The 17,922-nt window shown below is 44.0% G+C and overlaps 1 protein-coding gene across 5 annotated transcripts in view; it reads left to right on the top strand.

Annotated features, from left to right (window-relative positions):
* NUP214 (nucleoporin 214) overlaps positions 1 to 17,922 on the top strand; it is a 94,348-nt gene that overhangs the window by 53,792 nt on the left and 22,634 nt on the right. For 4 of the 5 annotated variants that reach the window (XM_040632079.1, XM_040632081.1, XM_040632080.1 and 1 more), the window contains exons 25-30: positions 1,508 to 1,583; positions 2,916 to 2,994; positions 6,059 to 6,149; positions 8,383 to 8,444; positions 10,552 to 12,366; positions 14,110 to 14,180. In XM_040632079.1, the coding sequence (XP_040488013.1) occupies positions 1,508 to 1,583; positions 2,916 to 2,994; positions 6,059 to 6,149; positions 8,383 to 8,444; positions 10,552 to 12,366; positions 14,110 to 14,180 (2,194 nt within the window). The remainder of the gene's footprint in view (positions 1 to 1,507; positions 1,584 to 2,915; positions 2,995 to 6,058; positions 6,150 to 8,382; positions 8,445 to 10,551; positions 12,367 to 14,109; positions 14,181 to 17,922) is intronic. The other variant, XM_040632082.1, reaches the window with a different exon arrangement.

Genomic DNA, 17,922 nt, shown 5'->3' on the forward strand with positions numbered 1-17,922 from the left:
ATTGGTTTGTCAGCGGACTCCGCTGAGCGGCATTTCTCTGCAGGGCTGTCACGTGGCCCAGCGTGGAGGTGCTGTGAATTCCTGATGCTGTGTGTTTGGGGATTTAGGACACCCAAGAGATTTTATAGCATTATCACAAGCAACTAGAACAGTAATTATACTCAGCCCATTCCGTGCATGGTTTAATTTACCATGACGTCATGACTAAGTTTTGGGCATAAAAAATATTCGAAAGTTGGATAAATTGCTGCTTTTATTTTTACTTATAATTTCTTTTTTGTTTGTCTTTGGGAAAGCATAAAAGATTTTCATTTCCCTTGTGATTTTTATGAGCTCGAACCACATCTTTACCCAGGTCGGCCGTGTCTACCCGGGGCTTTCTCAGCCCCAGCAACCCCGCTCCCACATTCCTTCTCTCTGTGGTGGAACATCTCAGGGGAGCAGAGATGTGTTCCTTCAGAGAACACGTTTATAGCTTCTTCTGTCTTCACGGAAAAGCAAAGGGAATGTTTCATTGCAAAAAACTCCATTTTTTCTTGTCTCTCAATCTCATAAAGTTTAGGAGGGCTCCTGTGTTAATCCAGCAGAGTCATGAGCTTGTAAGATCGTTACATCATTTGATAATTTTCTTCTCTGAGGCCTGGACTTATTTTTGTCTTTCCTCTTCCAAGTTAATTTTTTGGTGGAAAAATAGCAAGCCTCCCTATTCTAGGGGGATTTCTGAAAAATAAAACTAGATCCTGCAGCTACTACTGCTGTTCTTACCAAAGTAGCTCTGGACTGAGGTCAGATAAATAAATTGCTCCCAGGAACCAAGAATAGAGCTTTTATCCATGATTGCATTAAGCAAGCAGGTCTGTTCCCTCACACGTTAACACTAAACAATTACTGAAATTAGAGTTCACTGCATACTGCGTTCCAGGTTAGCGGAAGATCTCTTTTCTACAAATCAGGGACGCACTTTCCAGACCGCAGCGAAGGTGCAGGTTACGTGATATAGCGGTGCCTTTGACTCTCTTGTGTGCTGCCCGGTGGGCACTGGGCTCGGGGGGTGGCTGCTGTCTCCTCTTCGAGGAACACCTTGGAGCCATTTATCGCAGCAGTTCCTATATATCCCATGGATCCTGTCGAACATTTTCTCAGGCTTGGAGAAGAGAATCAGCATGCGCCACAGAGTCTAGAACCAGCGATGGGGGAAGGAAGAGGATAAAAAAGGCTGACTCTCCAGATAAGAAAAAACTCTACTTCTGAAGAGTTTTAACTTTTTTTCTTAGGCTTTCAGGAAGAAAAAAAAAGTTTTAAGTTCACTGCTTTGACTTTTATGCTAAAGACTCAGATTTTATTTAAAGAATTTATTCTTCAGAAAAGTGTCACCTGACTTTGGTTAGGGTCCCTGACCTATTGTACCCAAAATTGGTATCATTTCTTGGATAGAAGGTAGGATCAAGGATGAATGCAATCTCCACCACGTGCCTCTCCCTTGAGCATATGCTTTTGTGTTTTTCAGTTCTTCGATGCCATACTCTGCAGCCAAGACCCCTCACCCCGCGACGACCCCAGCAGCTGCTAACCAGGCTAAGCAGGTGACTTACTGACCTTTGCTTTTGTGACCAGCCATGCAGTGTCTGTCTTTGAAACTGAAGACAGTACTGTTTTAAGTCCTGACTTCGTTTAAACAAACTATAAGGCCGACAAAGACCTGTGAACCTTTCCCTATAATTTATGCCGATCTTGACATAGTAGGTCAGTCGGGACCTGACGTCTTCTCATGCCGTTTGACATTCTGCATCTAGTCGTCTTGGGTCACAATTCTAGTATGTTATCATTGCTCAGGTTACTGGGTTTCTAATTTACCTTCACTTAGCATGATCTTCGTTAACCCATATGACAACCATGTGCAGTACAACGGGGCAGGTGTTTAAATGTGTTTCACTGATGAAGAAGCTGAGGCGCAAGTGACTGACGCAAGCTCGCATGATCAGGAAATGCTGGAGCTGGTGCCCAGCTCTTGTACCTTCTTGCCATCTGGCTTTTACACTGCGCCTTTCAGGATCGGTGTCTGGGGAGTGGCTTCTCTGGCTTTCTCCGACAATGTCTGTTTTTCAGAGCCTGTCTATTCAGTAATCTTCGTTATATCTACATTTAGGTTCTTGCCTGATAAACATTGTTCCTTAGAAAAATAGGTTGTATTGTAAACAGGTAAACAATTAAACAGTCCAGAAAAGAACAATCAGAGATGGCTGAAAGGTAGATTAAGCCATCTCTGAAATCTTCCCTAAGGAGACCTGGTTTCTCTGCTGCTCTCCATGTCTCTGAGATGAGTCATTTCAGATTGTGTTTGAGATTGAACATCAGAATTTGCCTCTGGGAGTTCTCAATATGGCTCTGAGCCTTAGTTTGCCATGACTTAAAATGGCATTTAAGCATTTAGCATTTGGTCATGCTTCTGGAGGGTTCCGTGTTGACCTTGGAGGACACCTGGGTAGGCATAAGTGATAACACATGAGTATAGGAACATTGCCCTGGAGATGGGGAAGTTAAACAGTTTTGCTTTTTATTTTATTATAAATTTATTGAGAGCCAGCACCCATTTCATTCATTCACTTATTCACCTGCATGATAATCCGGGGCCTCTCGTGTGCCAGGCACTGTGCTGGGCACTGGGAAAATAGCCACATAGGCAAGACTGTGTTCTTGGAGCTTGCAGGATATTCCTATTTCCATCTTCCAATACGCTCTTAACACACAGCAGGCACTTAAAAATACTCACTTAAATTGTAAGGATTTTAAAAATTGAACTAAATTGAAGTGTTTATGCTTGCTTACTTTAAATGATGTTCTCCTTTTACATGTTTCTTTTTTCTAAAGGATGGTTAGTGGTTTCACATAAATGTTCTGTTTGTGTTCTGTTACAGGGATCTCTAATAAATTCCCTAAAGCCGTCGGGGCCCACTCCAGTGTCTAGTCCGTTGTCATCTGGTGATAAAGCTTCAGGTCAGTTTGCATTTTTGTTTTAGTGAAAATAAAGGTGAAAGAAACCCCCCATAGCAGTTTAGCATTCTAGAGCACGGAGGCGGTTGACATAGGAAATCAAATAAAGAGATCTTTGGAAAGCCTCAGTCAATGAAGAATCTCCAGGAAATCAGTGAGTCCTTTATCAGCTCTGCAGGTTTCTGAAATTTGAGAACAGTAGAAGAAAATCTTCCTGGAAATGCTTTTTCTGAAAAGGAGCAATAGTGTTGTCTTCACTAGCCTTGCTGGAAAGTCAAGAGGGGAGGGGAGTGGAGTGGAATGTGAACTATATTCTTCTACTAAAAGGGATGAAAAGTCCTCTTGGGTCACACTGCTAACTCAAAGCTGGTAAAGTGCAGAAGGTAAAACAGATGTGTTGTGATAAAAGATGGCAGAGTAGATGTGATGTCAGCATCAGATTTCATGACCTCATGTACTTTCCAATACCCACTCAAGCTTAGTTAGTCTTAACTAAAATTCGTAGTTTTTGGAGTCACCCTTCGACCAAGGCTTTGCTCAAGGGTTCCACGTTGCCCAAACCACCTTGAAGCACAAGGTGATGTTTAACCTGATGTTGATATGGGGTCTTCCTCAGCACCCCCTTCTGTTGGCGCCTTTTTTTATAAGGTTAATTCCGCATGTGTTACTTTCTGCTTCGGGGCTCTTGTGTGGCCCAGAGCTCTGAGTTTTCACCACACCTGGGACTCCGGCCTTTGTTTTCATTCATGCTCTCAAGTGGGTCTCCAGGCAGATTCTGTTGGAGACTGAACCCCCCACATCAGCAGCCCACTTTCCATCATCTCTGTTCAGCCATACTGTCATTCTAACTTTCTCTGTAATTGAAAGCTGTCTGACTAGATACTGGGTTTATCTTCAGTTAGTAGTCCTTGCACTCAGAAGAAAACCATTAGTATGTACGCCAAAGTCGTATTCTAGAATTTAGATTAGTGCAGAGTCACCGTTGTTGCCTTCTAAGCTCTCCATGAGAAGGAGGTGTGTAGCAATCTTGACTGGGATCTAAAGTTGACTGAAGGAGGGGCGCCTGGGTGGCACAGCAGTTGGGCGTCTGCCTTCGGCTCAGGGTGTGATCCCGGCGTTCTGGGATCGAGCCCCACATCAGGCTCCTCCCCTGGGAGCCTGCTTCCTCCTCTCCCACTCCCCCTGCTTGTGTTCCCCCTCTCGCTGGCTGTCTCTATCTCTGTCGAATAAATAAATAAAATCTTTAAGAAAAAAAAATAAAGTTGACTGAAGGAAAAATTAGGCAGAGTTGTCAAAGGCTTTGGAATCATTTAGGATTCAAATTAAGTTTGTTTCCATTTCTGGCTAATGTTTCGGAAAGTTTTGAAAGACCCTATATCCCAGCTTCTTTCAAGGGCTGTTTTGAAGGGCTTTTTGTCACTCCCGAACCTAAGAACTAAGGAAATCAAAGAAACTTTGCTTCCCATACATCTTACACAGCGTGACTTGCCCAGACATTTCTGAAATTCATCATGTAGCGGCGATTGTGAAATATCGTCTTTCATTGTTGGGCGTTTACTTCTGTTTTCACTTGCTGGATAATCAAAGGAAAAGGACTTTTGGAGGCAGAAAAATTTCCCCGAAAAATACTATGTAAAAGTTTACACAAGTTTCTTTAAAAATTTTTTTCTGAAACCTCTATAGTTCTTTTATCAAGAATGGAAATAACCTTCATTGTTTTTTCTGATTATAAAGCTAGATGCTCAAAAAAATTTACATTGAAGAGACATATAATGTAGAAAGTGAAAGCTGCCCATTAAATTCGTATTCCAGAAATAACAACCTTTAATGATTTAATTTGTATATCTTGAAGATTACTTCATTGTTGTTTTTTAAATGAAAATGGCATGTTCTGTATATGTTAACCCTCCCCCCATTGCAATAAACACTCTATTCATCTTTCCACCTCTGACACAGCTCTGCCTTGCTGTTTCAGCTGTAGCCTAGGATTTGCACCCTGTTAAGTTCTATGAGTACTGTGCTGATAGTTTAGATTGTTTCTGATTTTTCAAGATTATAAGCAAGGTTGCATTGAATATCCTTAATACACACCACATTGCACTATAGTAGTTTTTAAAATAATTTTACTAATATATATCCCAGACTCATTTGAAGAGAATGTACTTTTTCTTACGTTTGATTTAGTTTGGGGTTTTTTTTTTTTGTTTTTTTTTTTTTAAAGTAGGTGCCATGCCCAACGTGGAGCTGAACCTTGGGGCTTGAACTCAGGAACCCAAGATCAAGACCTGAGCTGAGATCAAGAGTCAGACACTTAACCGACTGAGCCACCCAGGCACCCTGGTTTGGGCTTTTTAGATAAAGTGTTTGCTCTCCCTCCCTCTTTTAAAGTGAAGCAGTAAGGGGGAGATTGAAGATAATATCCCAAATTGTTCATGAGTGCTTACAGTGAAATTGAACATGAGGAAGAGGTTGGATTGCACTTTTAGCATTCTACACTTGACTGCGTTATAGCAATCATGTATTACTTTTGGAATGAAAAAGAAAGCTATTTGTTAAATATAAAACTATCCTCTATGAGAAATACAGGAATGTAGGGAGAAAGCAGATGGCCATGAAGTCACTACTCAGAGATATTTTGCATATTAATCTATTTCTCTTTGGATTTTTTTCCTTCAGTATATATTACTTTTCCATAATTATAAAACTTCATTATAAATTATATCTTATAAAATTATAAAACTACTTTCAAAGGTTTCAATTTAAACTGCCCTGGAATTATTTTGATAGCTCTTCTGCAAAGGAGGGTGAGGCATGTGTTGGCTTGGAATTAACACTGACAGGGCCAATGAGCAAGTTCAGAGGCCTTGTGCATGAGTTTGGAACGCACCCGCTTCCCTGGCCCCTGACCCCTGACCTGACCCGTCGGGAGAGCACGGTGGGGCCCACAGGCTGGGGCTGCGCTCCTCTGTGTGGCACCACACAGCTGGGACTGCACAGAATCACACACTGGAACGGTGTTTCTAATAGCTTTGTTGTAATGTTCTTATTTTCTTTCCCATGATTTCAGGGCCAGGGGCAGCCAAGATAGAAACAGCTGTGACTTCTCCCCCGCCTGCTGCTGGGCAGCTCAGCAAGTCTTTCTCGTTTTCTCCAGCAGGGTCAGTAATGAGCTTAAATTTCATGGCAGATCGCCAGCAACCTTATAGATAGCTTCCCCCAGTCTTACAGTCAGAGGTATATTTATCTGCTTACTAACTGCATATGAACCCGGAGTTCTTATCACGTCAATAATGCATCTGATAATAGTAGCAGCAGCTTACTGTCCTCACGTAAATCTACAGCTGACCCTTGAGCAACATGGGTTTGAATGGCGCAGGCCCACTTACACGCAGATTTTCTTTTCCTGATAAATGCAGTACAGTACCATAGATGTCTTTTCTCTTACGATTTCTTAATGTTTTTTTCTCTAGCTTACTGTATTGTAAGGTACAGGATATAATGCATATAATAAGTATTCATCAACTGTTGATGTTGCCAGTAAGGCTTCCCGTCAACAATAGGCTATTAGTAGTTACGTTTTGGGGAGTCAAAAGTTACATGCGAATTTTCAACTGCACGGGGGTGGGTGTCCCCTAACCCCTGCATTGTTCAAGGGCCAGCTGTATTTCCCGTTTTCAGTTCAAGTGTATACGTCTGTTACTCTGTATTTCTTTGCTTTGTTTTTTAGGATAAGCCTCCTTTTCTTTGGACAGTAGGTCTGTGTCAGATTCTGTGGCTGATCTTCTAGCTTATCACCGTGACATACTTGCATTCAGACACCATTTGGGGGCTAGGTGTGACATTTGGATTGGCTTTACTGTTCGAGAGGTCACTACATTAAACTGAGAGAAGGTGGGGAAAGACCGTAACCATTGGGACATCTGGGTCTTACATAGATATGGGGAAGTGTTCCTGTTTCATTTTTCTAAAAGTAATGATGGCTGTACTTGTAAAGTTGAGTCATTTTTAAAAACAAAAGAGTGTTCTAACCTTCTTCCCAAGGGAGCCTTGATTAACCTCAGAGGGACAGTGCCTCTTCTCTGTGCTGGAGGCACTTGTGTGGAGCCCTGTGGAAGGTGCCTTTAGCAGGGAGCTAGGCTCTCTGGAGCAGAGAGAAAAACCTAGCCAAAGATTGTTTTGCCCTTGAAGGGTTGCGTGTTCAGTTCCATTAGGAGAGCCTCTGGAGCTTCTGTTTTATGCTTTTATGACTGGAATCACATTAACCACAGTTTCTTCCCTGATGTGACACATTAAGTGTCATTCAGCCTAACACATAAAGAGCAAAGAGGGGTGTTAGAATAGAAGTTGAGGGGGGAAGTTATATATTATTTTTTCTTTAGCGTAAATCATTGCGTTTTATACTTCTCAAAGATAGTTTGGAGCCCATTTTAAAGAGTAGGTCAGTGCCAGGCGTTATTGCTACTTTCACAAAGGCTGATAATCTTTACTTGTGTAAATGGATATTCTTCTTCCCTTTTTTAAGATAAGGTGAAAAAGTTTGGGTCACTCAGTCAGTGGCTTACCTCTAGTAGATAAAAATTTCTTCACCAAGGTTGAGACAAAAAAAGGGTTTTTTAAAAAATATGATAAAATATTTAATACATCCTCTTAGATGGTCTTGGTCCATTCGGAAGGCAGTGACGGGAGAGAAACACCTATTTCCTTACAATACCATATTTGATATGCTTGGCCCTTTATGCTTTAAAGCTGTGGTTTTAAATTTGCTGTTTGAACTTTTATCACAGTGAGTAGTCTCTTCTGGTTCATGCATGTGCTGAATTTTCTCCTTTGGCTGTGGTGTCTTTACTTACAGTTTAAAGAAAATCTACAATAGGAGAGAGGGGTTGATAAAAGGAGTCTGGAGAGGGTTTGAACCATATTTTCCCAGCCAAGAACTAAGAGTTCTGTCCAAACAGCAGGGGTCGTGGCTTCTATTTCATGCTTTCCTCCCTGCCCCCTGGCAGTGTGGCGCGCTCCTGATGAGCTCTCTGACCTCGGGGTGGGGTATAAGGGGTTCTCCCTGGCCCGGCTCCCTTGCCTCCGTCACGAGTCACGCCGTCTGCCCTAGCCACCGTGCCCGCGTGCACATTCCCGACGCGTTTCCACAACTGCTCCTTAGCTTTCCTTGGCACAGGGCCCTACCTAGACTCTGCCGTGGAAAGCCCAGCTGTCCCTCTGAGCCCTTTACTGCCTTCGAGATCCACGCTTTTACTCTGCTGTCATTTATCTTCTCAGTTGTAAGTTCTATGAGCAGATCGATCGTATGAATGAGTCGTAAAATGTGACATTAAAAGGGCAATATTGTGCCCCAGGTGTTTGTTCCTCTTTAACTTCTCTTCTTGCGCTCCCTAGGACTGGCTTTAATTTTGGGATAATCACACCAACCCCGTCTTCTAACGTCACCGCCACACAAGGTACAGTCTCTCTCTGTGGGGTGCAGCCGTCCCTTTGTGTTTCCTCAAAACAAATGCTGGGTTTTCGTACAGATGTGTCAGCATTTTCCTTGCTGCTGAGTCTTGCTTAAAGCATCTGCAGTAAGTTCGGTGTCGATGTTGTGCATTCAAAATAAGCTGGATTTAAATTAAAGGGGAGGACTTCTGTTGACTTTTTAAATTAAGAACAAGGAAAGGATTTGGTTCTGGAAAAGCAAGGCTGTACTTTCAATGTGGATGTTAACGTGTGAATTAAAATGTCTCACTCCATCTTCTTATCTGTAAAAGTCTATTCGTCTTCTCTCCTGGATAACCTGTTGGCAAGCACACTGGTTATGTATCCATCAACTGCCATGTTTTTAATGTTGAAAAGAATTTAGGGACCTGTAAAGAAACCACATGTATTTTTAAGTGCCTTCCAGTTCTCAGTTTAAGTAATTATGTTTGTTTTTCTTTCATTTTAAAAGCAAGCTCTTATTATGAAAGTGATATATTCTAAAATCACGCATTGCACCCCACAGTTACTGCATTTCGGTTATAGGTCCTTCAGGGTTTTTTGTCTTCTACTCTATTTCATTTAACACTATCTCTTATGACTTTTCCAGTATTACTGGAAATCTTATATAAATGTTATTTGTAATGGCTGCATAATTTCTATCTCGTATATATGCCGTGACCTATTTAACCCATTTACCTGTTGGACATTTAAGTTATTTCCAGATTTTCCCTATAACAAATAACACATTGACCATCTTTCATCTGTTAATTCAACAAATACTTTTTGAGTCCTTTCTGTGTGCCAACTCAAAGGTTAGAGGCTTTAGTAAAAAAGGGATCCCTTAAGATCTGGAGGGAGATTGGGGGGCTGAAAGCATAGCAGACTTCCTAAACCTGATTTGTGCGTGGCACTTAAAGTGTTGGTAGTTTCCTTCCTTTCTTTCTAGAATAGTGATTCTTAAACTGTTTTTGTAACCTTTGCCCACTTAGATATGGCAGAGTACCCTCGAGGCCCATCTCTTCCCTGTCCCACTTTCTAGAGGAAAAACAACTCAGTGATATAAAAAGATTAAGAGGAACAAAACAGTAGCTGTCAGAAGTCATAAGCAAAATAGTCATAAAATGCAGTGGTAATTCTGTAAACATTTTAATTAATACGAGAATAGCAACAACCCGGAACCATAAGCAACTTAGTACAAGAGCAGTGATACAACAAGGTCTTTCAGGAAGTTTTACATGGGAAGTTGGGGCTTTGCAGCCTTCCCAAGAAGCCAGACTTCTTAGAACAATATGGAGTTAGAAACATCAATAAACACTGTAATAAGTTAATTTTACCTATAACTATCAAATTTTGGTTACTTTTATTTGTTGACTACGTACTGTTTGACCAGGCCTTGTCAGTGCTTCACCTATATTTCATTTAATCTTTATAACAGCTCTTTGAGGTAGCTACTATTACTATGTTTATTTTCCAAATGGGGAACTTGAGGACCAGAGAGGTAAAGTAACTTTTTCAGAGTTGCACAGCCAGCAAGTGGCACAGCGCCTGTGTCCTTGACCATTAGGCCATATGGCCTCTGTATAGCTGCTTCTGAGGTGAGCACTAGGACGTAGCCCTTCCTTGTACATAAAAATAATTGTCTGTGGACTGACACTTTCTTTGCGCATAAAAGACACAGGAGAAACTTCCATTTTGGATCAAGTCCTGGCCTACCAGGAGGTCCATAGACAAGCACGGTGTCAAGAGTGTTATGGAGGAAGTCACACACAAGGGAAAATGAGAGAAGATGCCGTTTTATTTCTCTTTCGGGGTACCACTGTGAATTTCATGCCTTCTAGATAGGATGGTGTATTTGGCGACGTAACGGTCATTGAAAGGGTATTTGTTCTTCTCACCTCCGTGACCTCACTCAGAGCTAGCCCTCCTGTGAAAGAGCATTCATGCTGTTCCCCCAGGAAAAGCGCTGTCGCAGAGCAGCCGTCCCGACCGCATCGAGGGGAGAGAGACCGGGGCTTGGAAACAGTCCATGGGAATGTGACGGGTCATGTGTCACTAAATCCAACCCACTTTCTAATTTCTTTTTCTCGCTAGGGGCAGCACCACCCACTAAAGAGTCACACCAGCTCGACACGTTCTCATTTGGCGGGGGAGGCAAACCCTTTTACGAGCCCGTTGCTGAAAGCTCACCCCCCTCGGGGATGACAGCGCCGCACGTTGGAGCCGCCACCACCTCTCCTGCGGAGGCTGCGCCTTCCAGCAGCCGACCCGCGGCACCTGGAATGGCTCTTTCTACTGCCACTAGCAAGCTGGAGACTCCACCGTCGAAGTTGGGAGAGCTTCTGTTTCCAAGTTCTTTGGCTGGAGAGACCCTGGGAAGTTTCTCGGGACTGCGCGTCGGCCAAGCAGATGATTCTCCAAAGCCAGCCATGAAGGCTTCATCCACAAGCCTGACCAGCACACAGCCGACCAAGACTTCAACCGTCCCCTCGGGGTTTAGTTTTACTGGCCCCCCCGTGTTAGGGAAGCATGCAGAGCCCCCCGTGACCTCCTGTGTGACCGCCGCCACAGGGGCAGCGGCTGCGGCCAGCATAAGCACCAGCAGTTCCTCGACTGGCATCTTTGGCGGCCTGCCCCTCACCAGTGCGGGATCGTCCGGGGTGATTGGTTTCAGTGGGATGGCCCCTAGTGGTAGCAAGACGAGTTTTTCCTTTGGAAGCCAACAGACGAGTAGTCCAGTGCCCCCATCTGCCCCTCCGTCGGCGACAACTGCCGCTCCCCTTCCTACCTCGTTCCCCACCCTGTCGTTTGGTAGCCTCCTGAGTTCAGCATCCACTCCCACCCTGCCTGCGTCCTCTGGTAAAAGCACAGAGGAGGCCACAGCATCAGCTTCGCCCGAGAAGCCAGACAATGGTGAGATCTCAGCGTCAGCCTCGCTTCTCGGGCAGCAGCAGTCAGCCCCGCTTCCCCAGGCTCCTCTGCAGGCTTCCGACTCTGTTAAAAAAGAAGCTGCTCTCGCGCAGCCTGCAGTCAGCAGCCCCGGCCCTGCAGCGTCCAGTTCCAGTCTCGTGGCACCCGGTGCAGAGGCCACACCAGCAGCGCCCGCGGTCCCTGATGTCAAGGCGGAGCCGGCATTACCTGCTTCCACGCTCCCGGCGCCCGGGCAGACCACCATCACGGCAGCTACGGCCCCAAGCGCGGTCCCCGTGGCCGTTGAAACCCCAGGTCCCCCCACCACCTCCAGCTCTGTTGCCAGTGTCGCTCCGAGCCTGGCTACGGAGACGGTGGTGTTTGGGACGGCCACTTCGGGCTCATCTGTCTTCACCCAGCCTCCCGCTGCCAGCTCTAGCTCGGCTTTCAGTCAGCTCACCAGCAACACGGCCACCGCCCCCTCGGCTACCCCCGTGTTCGGGCAGGTGGCGGCCAGCACCGCACCGAGCCTGTTTGGGCAGCAGACAGGCAGCACAGCCAGCACAGCGGCTGCCACGCCACCGGTCAGCAGCTCGGGCTTTGGCAGCCCCGCCTTCGGCACCTCAGCCACCGGGGTCTTTGGACAGACGACATTCGGGCAGGCCCCGGCCTTTGGGCAGTCAACAAGCAGCCCCGCGAGCAGCTTTTCCTTCAGTCAGCCTGGGTTCAGCTCTGTGCCTGCTTTTGGCCAGCCCGTGTCCTCCACCTCCACGTCCGCCAGTGGGAACGTCTTTGGTGCCTCTTCGAGCACCAGTAGCTCCAGCTCCTTCTCATTTGGACAGTCTTCTGCCAACACAGGAGGGGTGCTGTTTGGCCAAAGCAACCCTCCTGCGTTTGGGCAGAGTCCCGGCTTTGGGCAGGGAGGCTCTGTGTTTGGTGGCACCCCGGCCACCACCACGACAGCGTCATCCTCTGGGTTTAGCTTTTGTCAAGCTTCAGGTAAGAATTTATGGAAGACTTCCTTTGTTCTCCTCTGCATTATTTAAAACATTTGCAAAAGTCCTCTATTACTTTCGAATTAAAAGAAAGGAAGGGAAAACAAAAGACTCTAAATTCAAGAAGGGCGCTTGGAGCACTGGCAGCCTTGGGAATTTTCTGGGCCTTGTCACCATCACTGCAGTTTTGCTGTTCAGCAAATTCTCCAGTCTGTTAGCCACCAGAGTGCCAGTTTCATGGGGGAAAAAACACAGGCATCTTTAGCTTAAGGTCATGGCAAGTAATGAATGACTCATAAAAATGAACCTTAACATTTGGAAGGTGCTTTAGAGGCTCTTATGTTCCAACTGTGAAGCCTCGAGGAGACCGATCTAATGTCATGAGGTGCTAATCGTGGGGCCAGACCCAGACTCCGGAGCGCCCCGTCCCTAGTTCGCTGCCTGCCAGCATTTTATATTTGCTTCCTCTGACGCCATCTTGCTTGCTAGAAGGGCAGATACTGACTTCTGAAAAGTTGTGTTTTTTCCTATTTTCAGTGTAATTAAAACAAAAATCTATAAATGTTACTATTTTTTAAAATAAAACATAATCCACTGTTGCATGTCCAATTTTAGCAGCTGCTTTTACTTCCCACAAGTTATCAGTAGGACAATTTGAAAATAGTTTCTAAGTTTCACTTTCTGATCATTATCTTAGGAAAGGCGTTTCTTCAGCAGTTAGGCTGTTGGGGGAGAAACAAGGATTAACGATTTCTTGGTGGGCAGGATTACAAATAACGGCTCATTCGTTCATTTGGTGATTATTTATTTGAAAATGGCTCAATTTATCAGGAATTCAATTTTTTCCTTCCTTCCTTCAACAAATGTTAAGCTCCCACTAAGTTCAGCTACAAGGACACAGGGCTGAAAGACAGTCCTGAGATCTACCTGCTGCCCTGTCGGGACGCTGTTTGGCCTGTGGGATTTACGGGAAATGTGATGACATGGTGGAGAGAGTAGGCAGGGGGAAAAGCCTGAGGGGTCTTGCAGAGAAGGGTGCTCTCGAGTACGTCCTTTTTTCTGCAGTCTGAACTTGAGAATCCCTCACAAAGTGTAATCAAACTATTTGAACACAATTGAGAACCTCTGACGAACTCTCTCATCTGGTAATGATATGGAAAGGTACCTGAGCAGTCTACTCCAGCCCTGGTGGAGGAATTGAGACTTGGCCTGAGATGAGAATGGAACTCCAGCCTTCTGACTCCCTTGTCTAGGTCTCTTTGGTTAAAATACACAGTCCCCCCTGGTTTTCCCAGGCCCTGTTCAGACTAGCACCTCAATCGTCTTACGCCACCCAGAAGAAAGATAAACTACCCCAAAAGAATCTCGTATTTGAGATCAGAGGAAACGAGGGAGTAAAAATATTCATAATATTAAGTCAGTCATTAGAAAGACTCCTTGACAGCTAAATCTAAGGAAAAGCTAGCCCGTGCGTGTACCCAGGCCCTACCCACCCGCGGTTTGGTAGGAGACAAGGATTCAGTCCTCAGATTTTGGAACTTATACTAGTATGAAATGTTAGCAGTGACCAAGGGTCTTTATTTACTCATAATGTTCTCCATTGCGTATAAAGGAAAAGAGGTTTTATTCACGAGTTGATCGATTATCAGGTATCTTAGTACACCTGAATGCCATTTAAAAGCAAACAAAATACTTGATGTCGTGAAAGAGTCATCCAAATTAAACTTGTATTCTTCTTATTTTACAGGTTTTGGGTCTACTAATACTGGTTCTTTGTTTGGTCAAGCAGCCAGCACCGGCGGAACAGTCTTTGGCCAGGTAAATAACGTGTGTTTGCCTCCATTCGCATCCACATGTAGCAGACCCATCCCCGTTGTTCCCACACGGTGTAAGCAGCTCGTCCTGTGTGCTCGGTGCCAGCAAACAGCCTCACGTGGTTCTCAGCTCAGCCTTCTGCAGCTCCCTCGGGCAGGCAGAGATCTCTGCCTCTGATTCTTGAGAATCGCTACAGTTTTGACCCTTCTTTGACAGTCCTCTAGGAAAGCACTTAAAAAGCACACTGCCTGATCGCCATCCATCTTCTGCTAGGGCAGGGCTTGGCAAACTACAGTCCATGGGCTAAATCCGCTCCTCAGCCTTCGTGTGTGTGTGTGTGTCAAGGTCCTGAAGCTAAGAATAGTTTTTACCCTTTTAAATGGTTATTTAAGCAAAAAAAAGAATATGCAACCAACACCATATATGGCCCCAGGACTAAGCTGTATATGCTCCCTTTGGTGACCTGAGTTTGAGTTTGTACAGCTAGTGGTTATCTACCTGTGGGCACAGTGTTAAGTGCTTTTCATAAATGGACTCACGTAATCATCAGTGCTTCTGTGAGGTAGGTGCTATTATTGTCCCCATTCCACAGATGAGGACGGCAAGGGCCCAGAGAGAGTAAATGTAATGTTACATCACATGCCAGCTGCTTTCAGATCCTAGTAACACCTTGAAGAGTCCTTCTGAAGAAAGGTCTTCTGATAGATCAGAGACGATGGTGGCTTTCTGAAGGTGGGCTTGGCACGTGTCCGTTAACTAACAAAGCAGCAGACGTATTGTGTGTTTCTGCCACATCTCCAGGAAGACATTTTCTTTGTGCTCCCGTTCCTTCAAAGACAGGCTCTGCCCTGCTCCGTGATCTGTGGCAGGGAGAAGTGAAACTTCAGAGCTGGTAATGGCAGGTTAAGTCATGTAAACCAAGTTCCTCATTGGAAACAGCTAAAAATGGTAGATAAAACATAAAAACCATAGTTTTCAAAGCACTGGCAAGCTAACGAGGTATTTTGCCAAGCCACATGAAAAGAAAATGGGTACCTCTAGAAGTGATGGGAGCATAAGAGCCAGTGTTGCCATGAGGGCATTTATTAATCTGAGAAAATTTTAATTTCCTATTTTAATAAACCCAAAGGGCAAAGGGGCAGAAATCAGTAACTGAGGTATGCACAAAGAAGGCAGTCTAGGAGAGATCCTGCCCCACAATGAGCTGCGACTCCAGATTCACTGGTCTCTGCCTGTGAATGTAGCCTGGCAGGATCCTAGCATGGTGGTGTCTGCAGATGTCTGGCAAAAGCAGCACAGACCCACCTTGAAGAAAAGTAACTTTACTCTAGGCCTCAGACAATTTTTAAGGACATCAATTCCTACGCCTAAACTAATCACAAAAGGAAACAAAGAACTATGAGCAAGGGCCAGGATAAACATCAGACATTCATTTGCAAAGACTTCTAGACTATATAGAACAGCTCTGTTTTTACATGTTCAGTAGAAACAAAAGGCAAACTTGTACATACTGGTAAAGAATAGGAGATAAGTGTCATAGCTACACTGAAAACCAAAGAGAACTTCTAGAAAAATATAATTAAAATTAAACACCAGCAGATTAGACCCTGCTGAAGAGAACAGTAGTATAATAGACAGGGATCAGCAAACTTTTTCTGTAAAGGGCTAGAGAGCAAATATTTTCGACTTTGAGAACCACGTACAGTTTCCGTCACAGCTACTCGTGCTGCACAAAAGCAGCCATAGACAGTAAGTGAGTGAATGAGCGTGATTATGTTTCCATAAAGCTTTATTTACAAAGACAGCAGTCTGGATTGAGCCCACGGACTACAGTTTGGTGGCCCTCGAGCTGGAAGGCAGGTAGATTAAGGTGCCTGGATGCATCACGCAGAGCAAAACAGATGGAAAATACACAAGAGAGAGCAAAATCTTAAAAGAGAAATTTAACACGTTTAATCAGAGAAGAGAAAGAGAAAGGTTGTGTGACAATATCAAAGAGAAAGACACATTTCCAAAACCAGTAGAAAAGAGTAACCCATGGATTCAAAAGTCCAACAAGCGCCAAGCAGAATGTGTGAAAGGAAGCTAATTCCAAGACCCATCACAGTGAAGCTGCAGAGCTATAAAGATGAAACGTTAAAAGCAGTCAGAAAAAGACAGGTTACCTTCAAAAGAGCAATCATTGGACTCACAGCTGACTTCTCAGCGGTGACAGTGAAAGCCAGAGACAGTCTAGCCACCTAGAATTTCTAAACCCCACAAAAAACATCTTTAAAGAGTGAGTGGAAATCAAAACCTTTTTCAGACAGATACTGAGAGAATTTATGCCTAGCAGACCTGAAGGAAATTCTAAAGGATGTTCTTGAGGCAAAAGGAAAATTTGACTTCACTAAAATTATGGTTCTCTTAATTTTAGGGTAAAACAAGCCATGAAATAGGAAAATTACAGCCTGTAAAACTGACAGAGTAATTGTATTCGGAATATATAAACAATACAAATCAAAAAGAGAAAAGACAAGTACACCCCCACCAAAATGGCTAAAATTGAAAGGGCTGACAATAGCCAATATTGGTGAGGAGTATAGCAACTAGGAGCTCTCACATGTTGCAGGAGGAGTGCAAATCCATAGAAGCACTTTGGAAAACCACCTGGTGCTATCAAAACAAGATACACAAAAAATTCCTCTTGAGCCAGCGTATCTACTTCTAGATATGTAACCAGCAGAAACAAGGGCCTGTGTTCACTAGAAGGTATAAGAATGTTCGTAGTAGACAGTCATAGTAACTAAAAACAAGAAGCACCCCAAATGCGTATTAGCTGAAGAATGGAGATAATTAATTGCGGTGTATTTATACAGTGGAGTACTGCAGAGCAGTGAAACCAAATGTGCTGTTCGCATACAAAACAGACTGCGTAAGTCCCACAGACCTAGTGTTACATGACAGAAGCAGATCCGAGAGTCCATACGGTTGGATTACAGTTTCCTAAAGAGGCAAATACAGGCAAAGCTTAGCGTGATAGAAATTACAATAGTGGTTACTCTTAGGGCATTAAACATGGGGTACAGAGGAGCCTTCTAAAGTTCTAAAACAACGTTTGCTATCTTGAACTGTTACAAACACACGGCAAAAATCATTGAGCTCTCTACACATAAAATTTGTGAACTTAAGCACAATAGAAAGAAAACAGGCAAAGATTTCATTAAAAAAAGATACTGTTGGTTGCACAGCATTGTGGACGTACCTGGTGCTACTGAATTATACACTTAAAAATGCTGAAGTCAGTAAGTTTTATGTATATTTTATCATAATTTTTTGAAGAAGGAGAAATAAAATATAATAAGTAAATAAGGGTTAGCCAGAAGACCAAGAAACATGGTCAATTAGTAATACAAATTAAACCAACAAAGGGATGCGTACCTGTACGACAGCAGAAATTCAAAGTCCAACAATACCAAATGCCAGCGAATATGCAGGCAAAGGAACTTTGCATACACGCCTGGTCAGGTGTCATTTGGTACAACCACCTTGGAAAATAGTTTGGCGTGACCCCGAGGAGACTGGTAATTCCAACTCCTAGGTGTATCCGTTAGAGAAACTCATGCACACGGGCCCCAGGATACGGGGTGTGCATAACCACAATGTTTTAGTAACCAAAAACTGGAAGCATCCCAGATGTTGACCAGTATTCCAATGGATGGATGAATTTGTAGTATTCTATAGAATTTTATCCAGTATGAAAATG

Source organism: Ursus maritimus, unplaced genomic scaffold (genome assembly GCF_017311325.1).
Source record: "Ursus maritimus isolate PB19 unplaced genomic scaffold, ASM1731132v1 scaffold_17, whole genome shotgun sequence".
NCBI classification, from domain to species: Eukaryota; Metazoa; Chordata; class Mammalia; order Carnivora; family Ursidae; genus Ursus; species Ursus maritimus.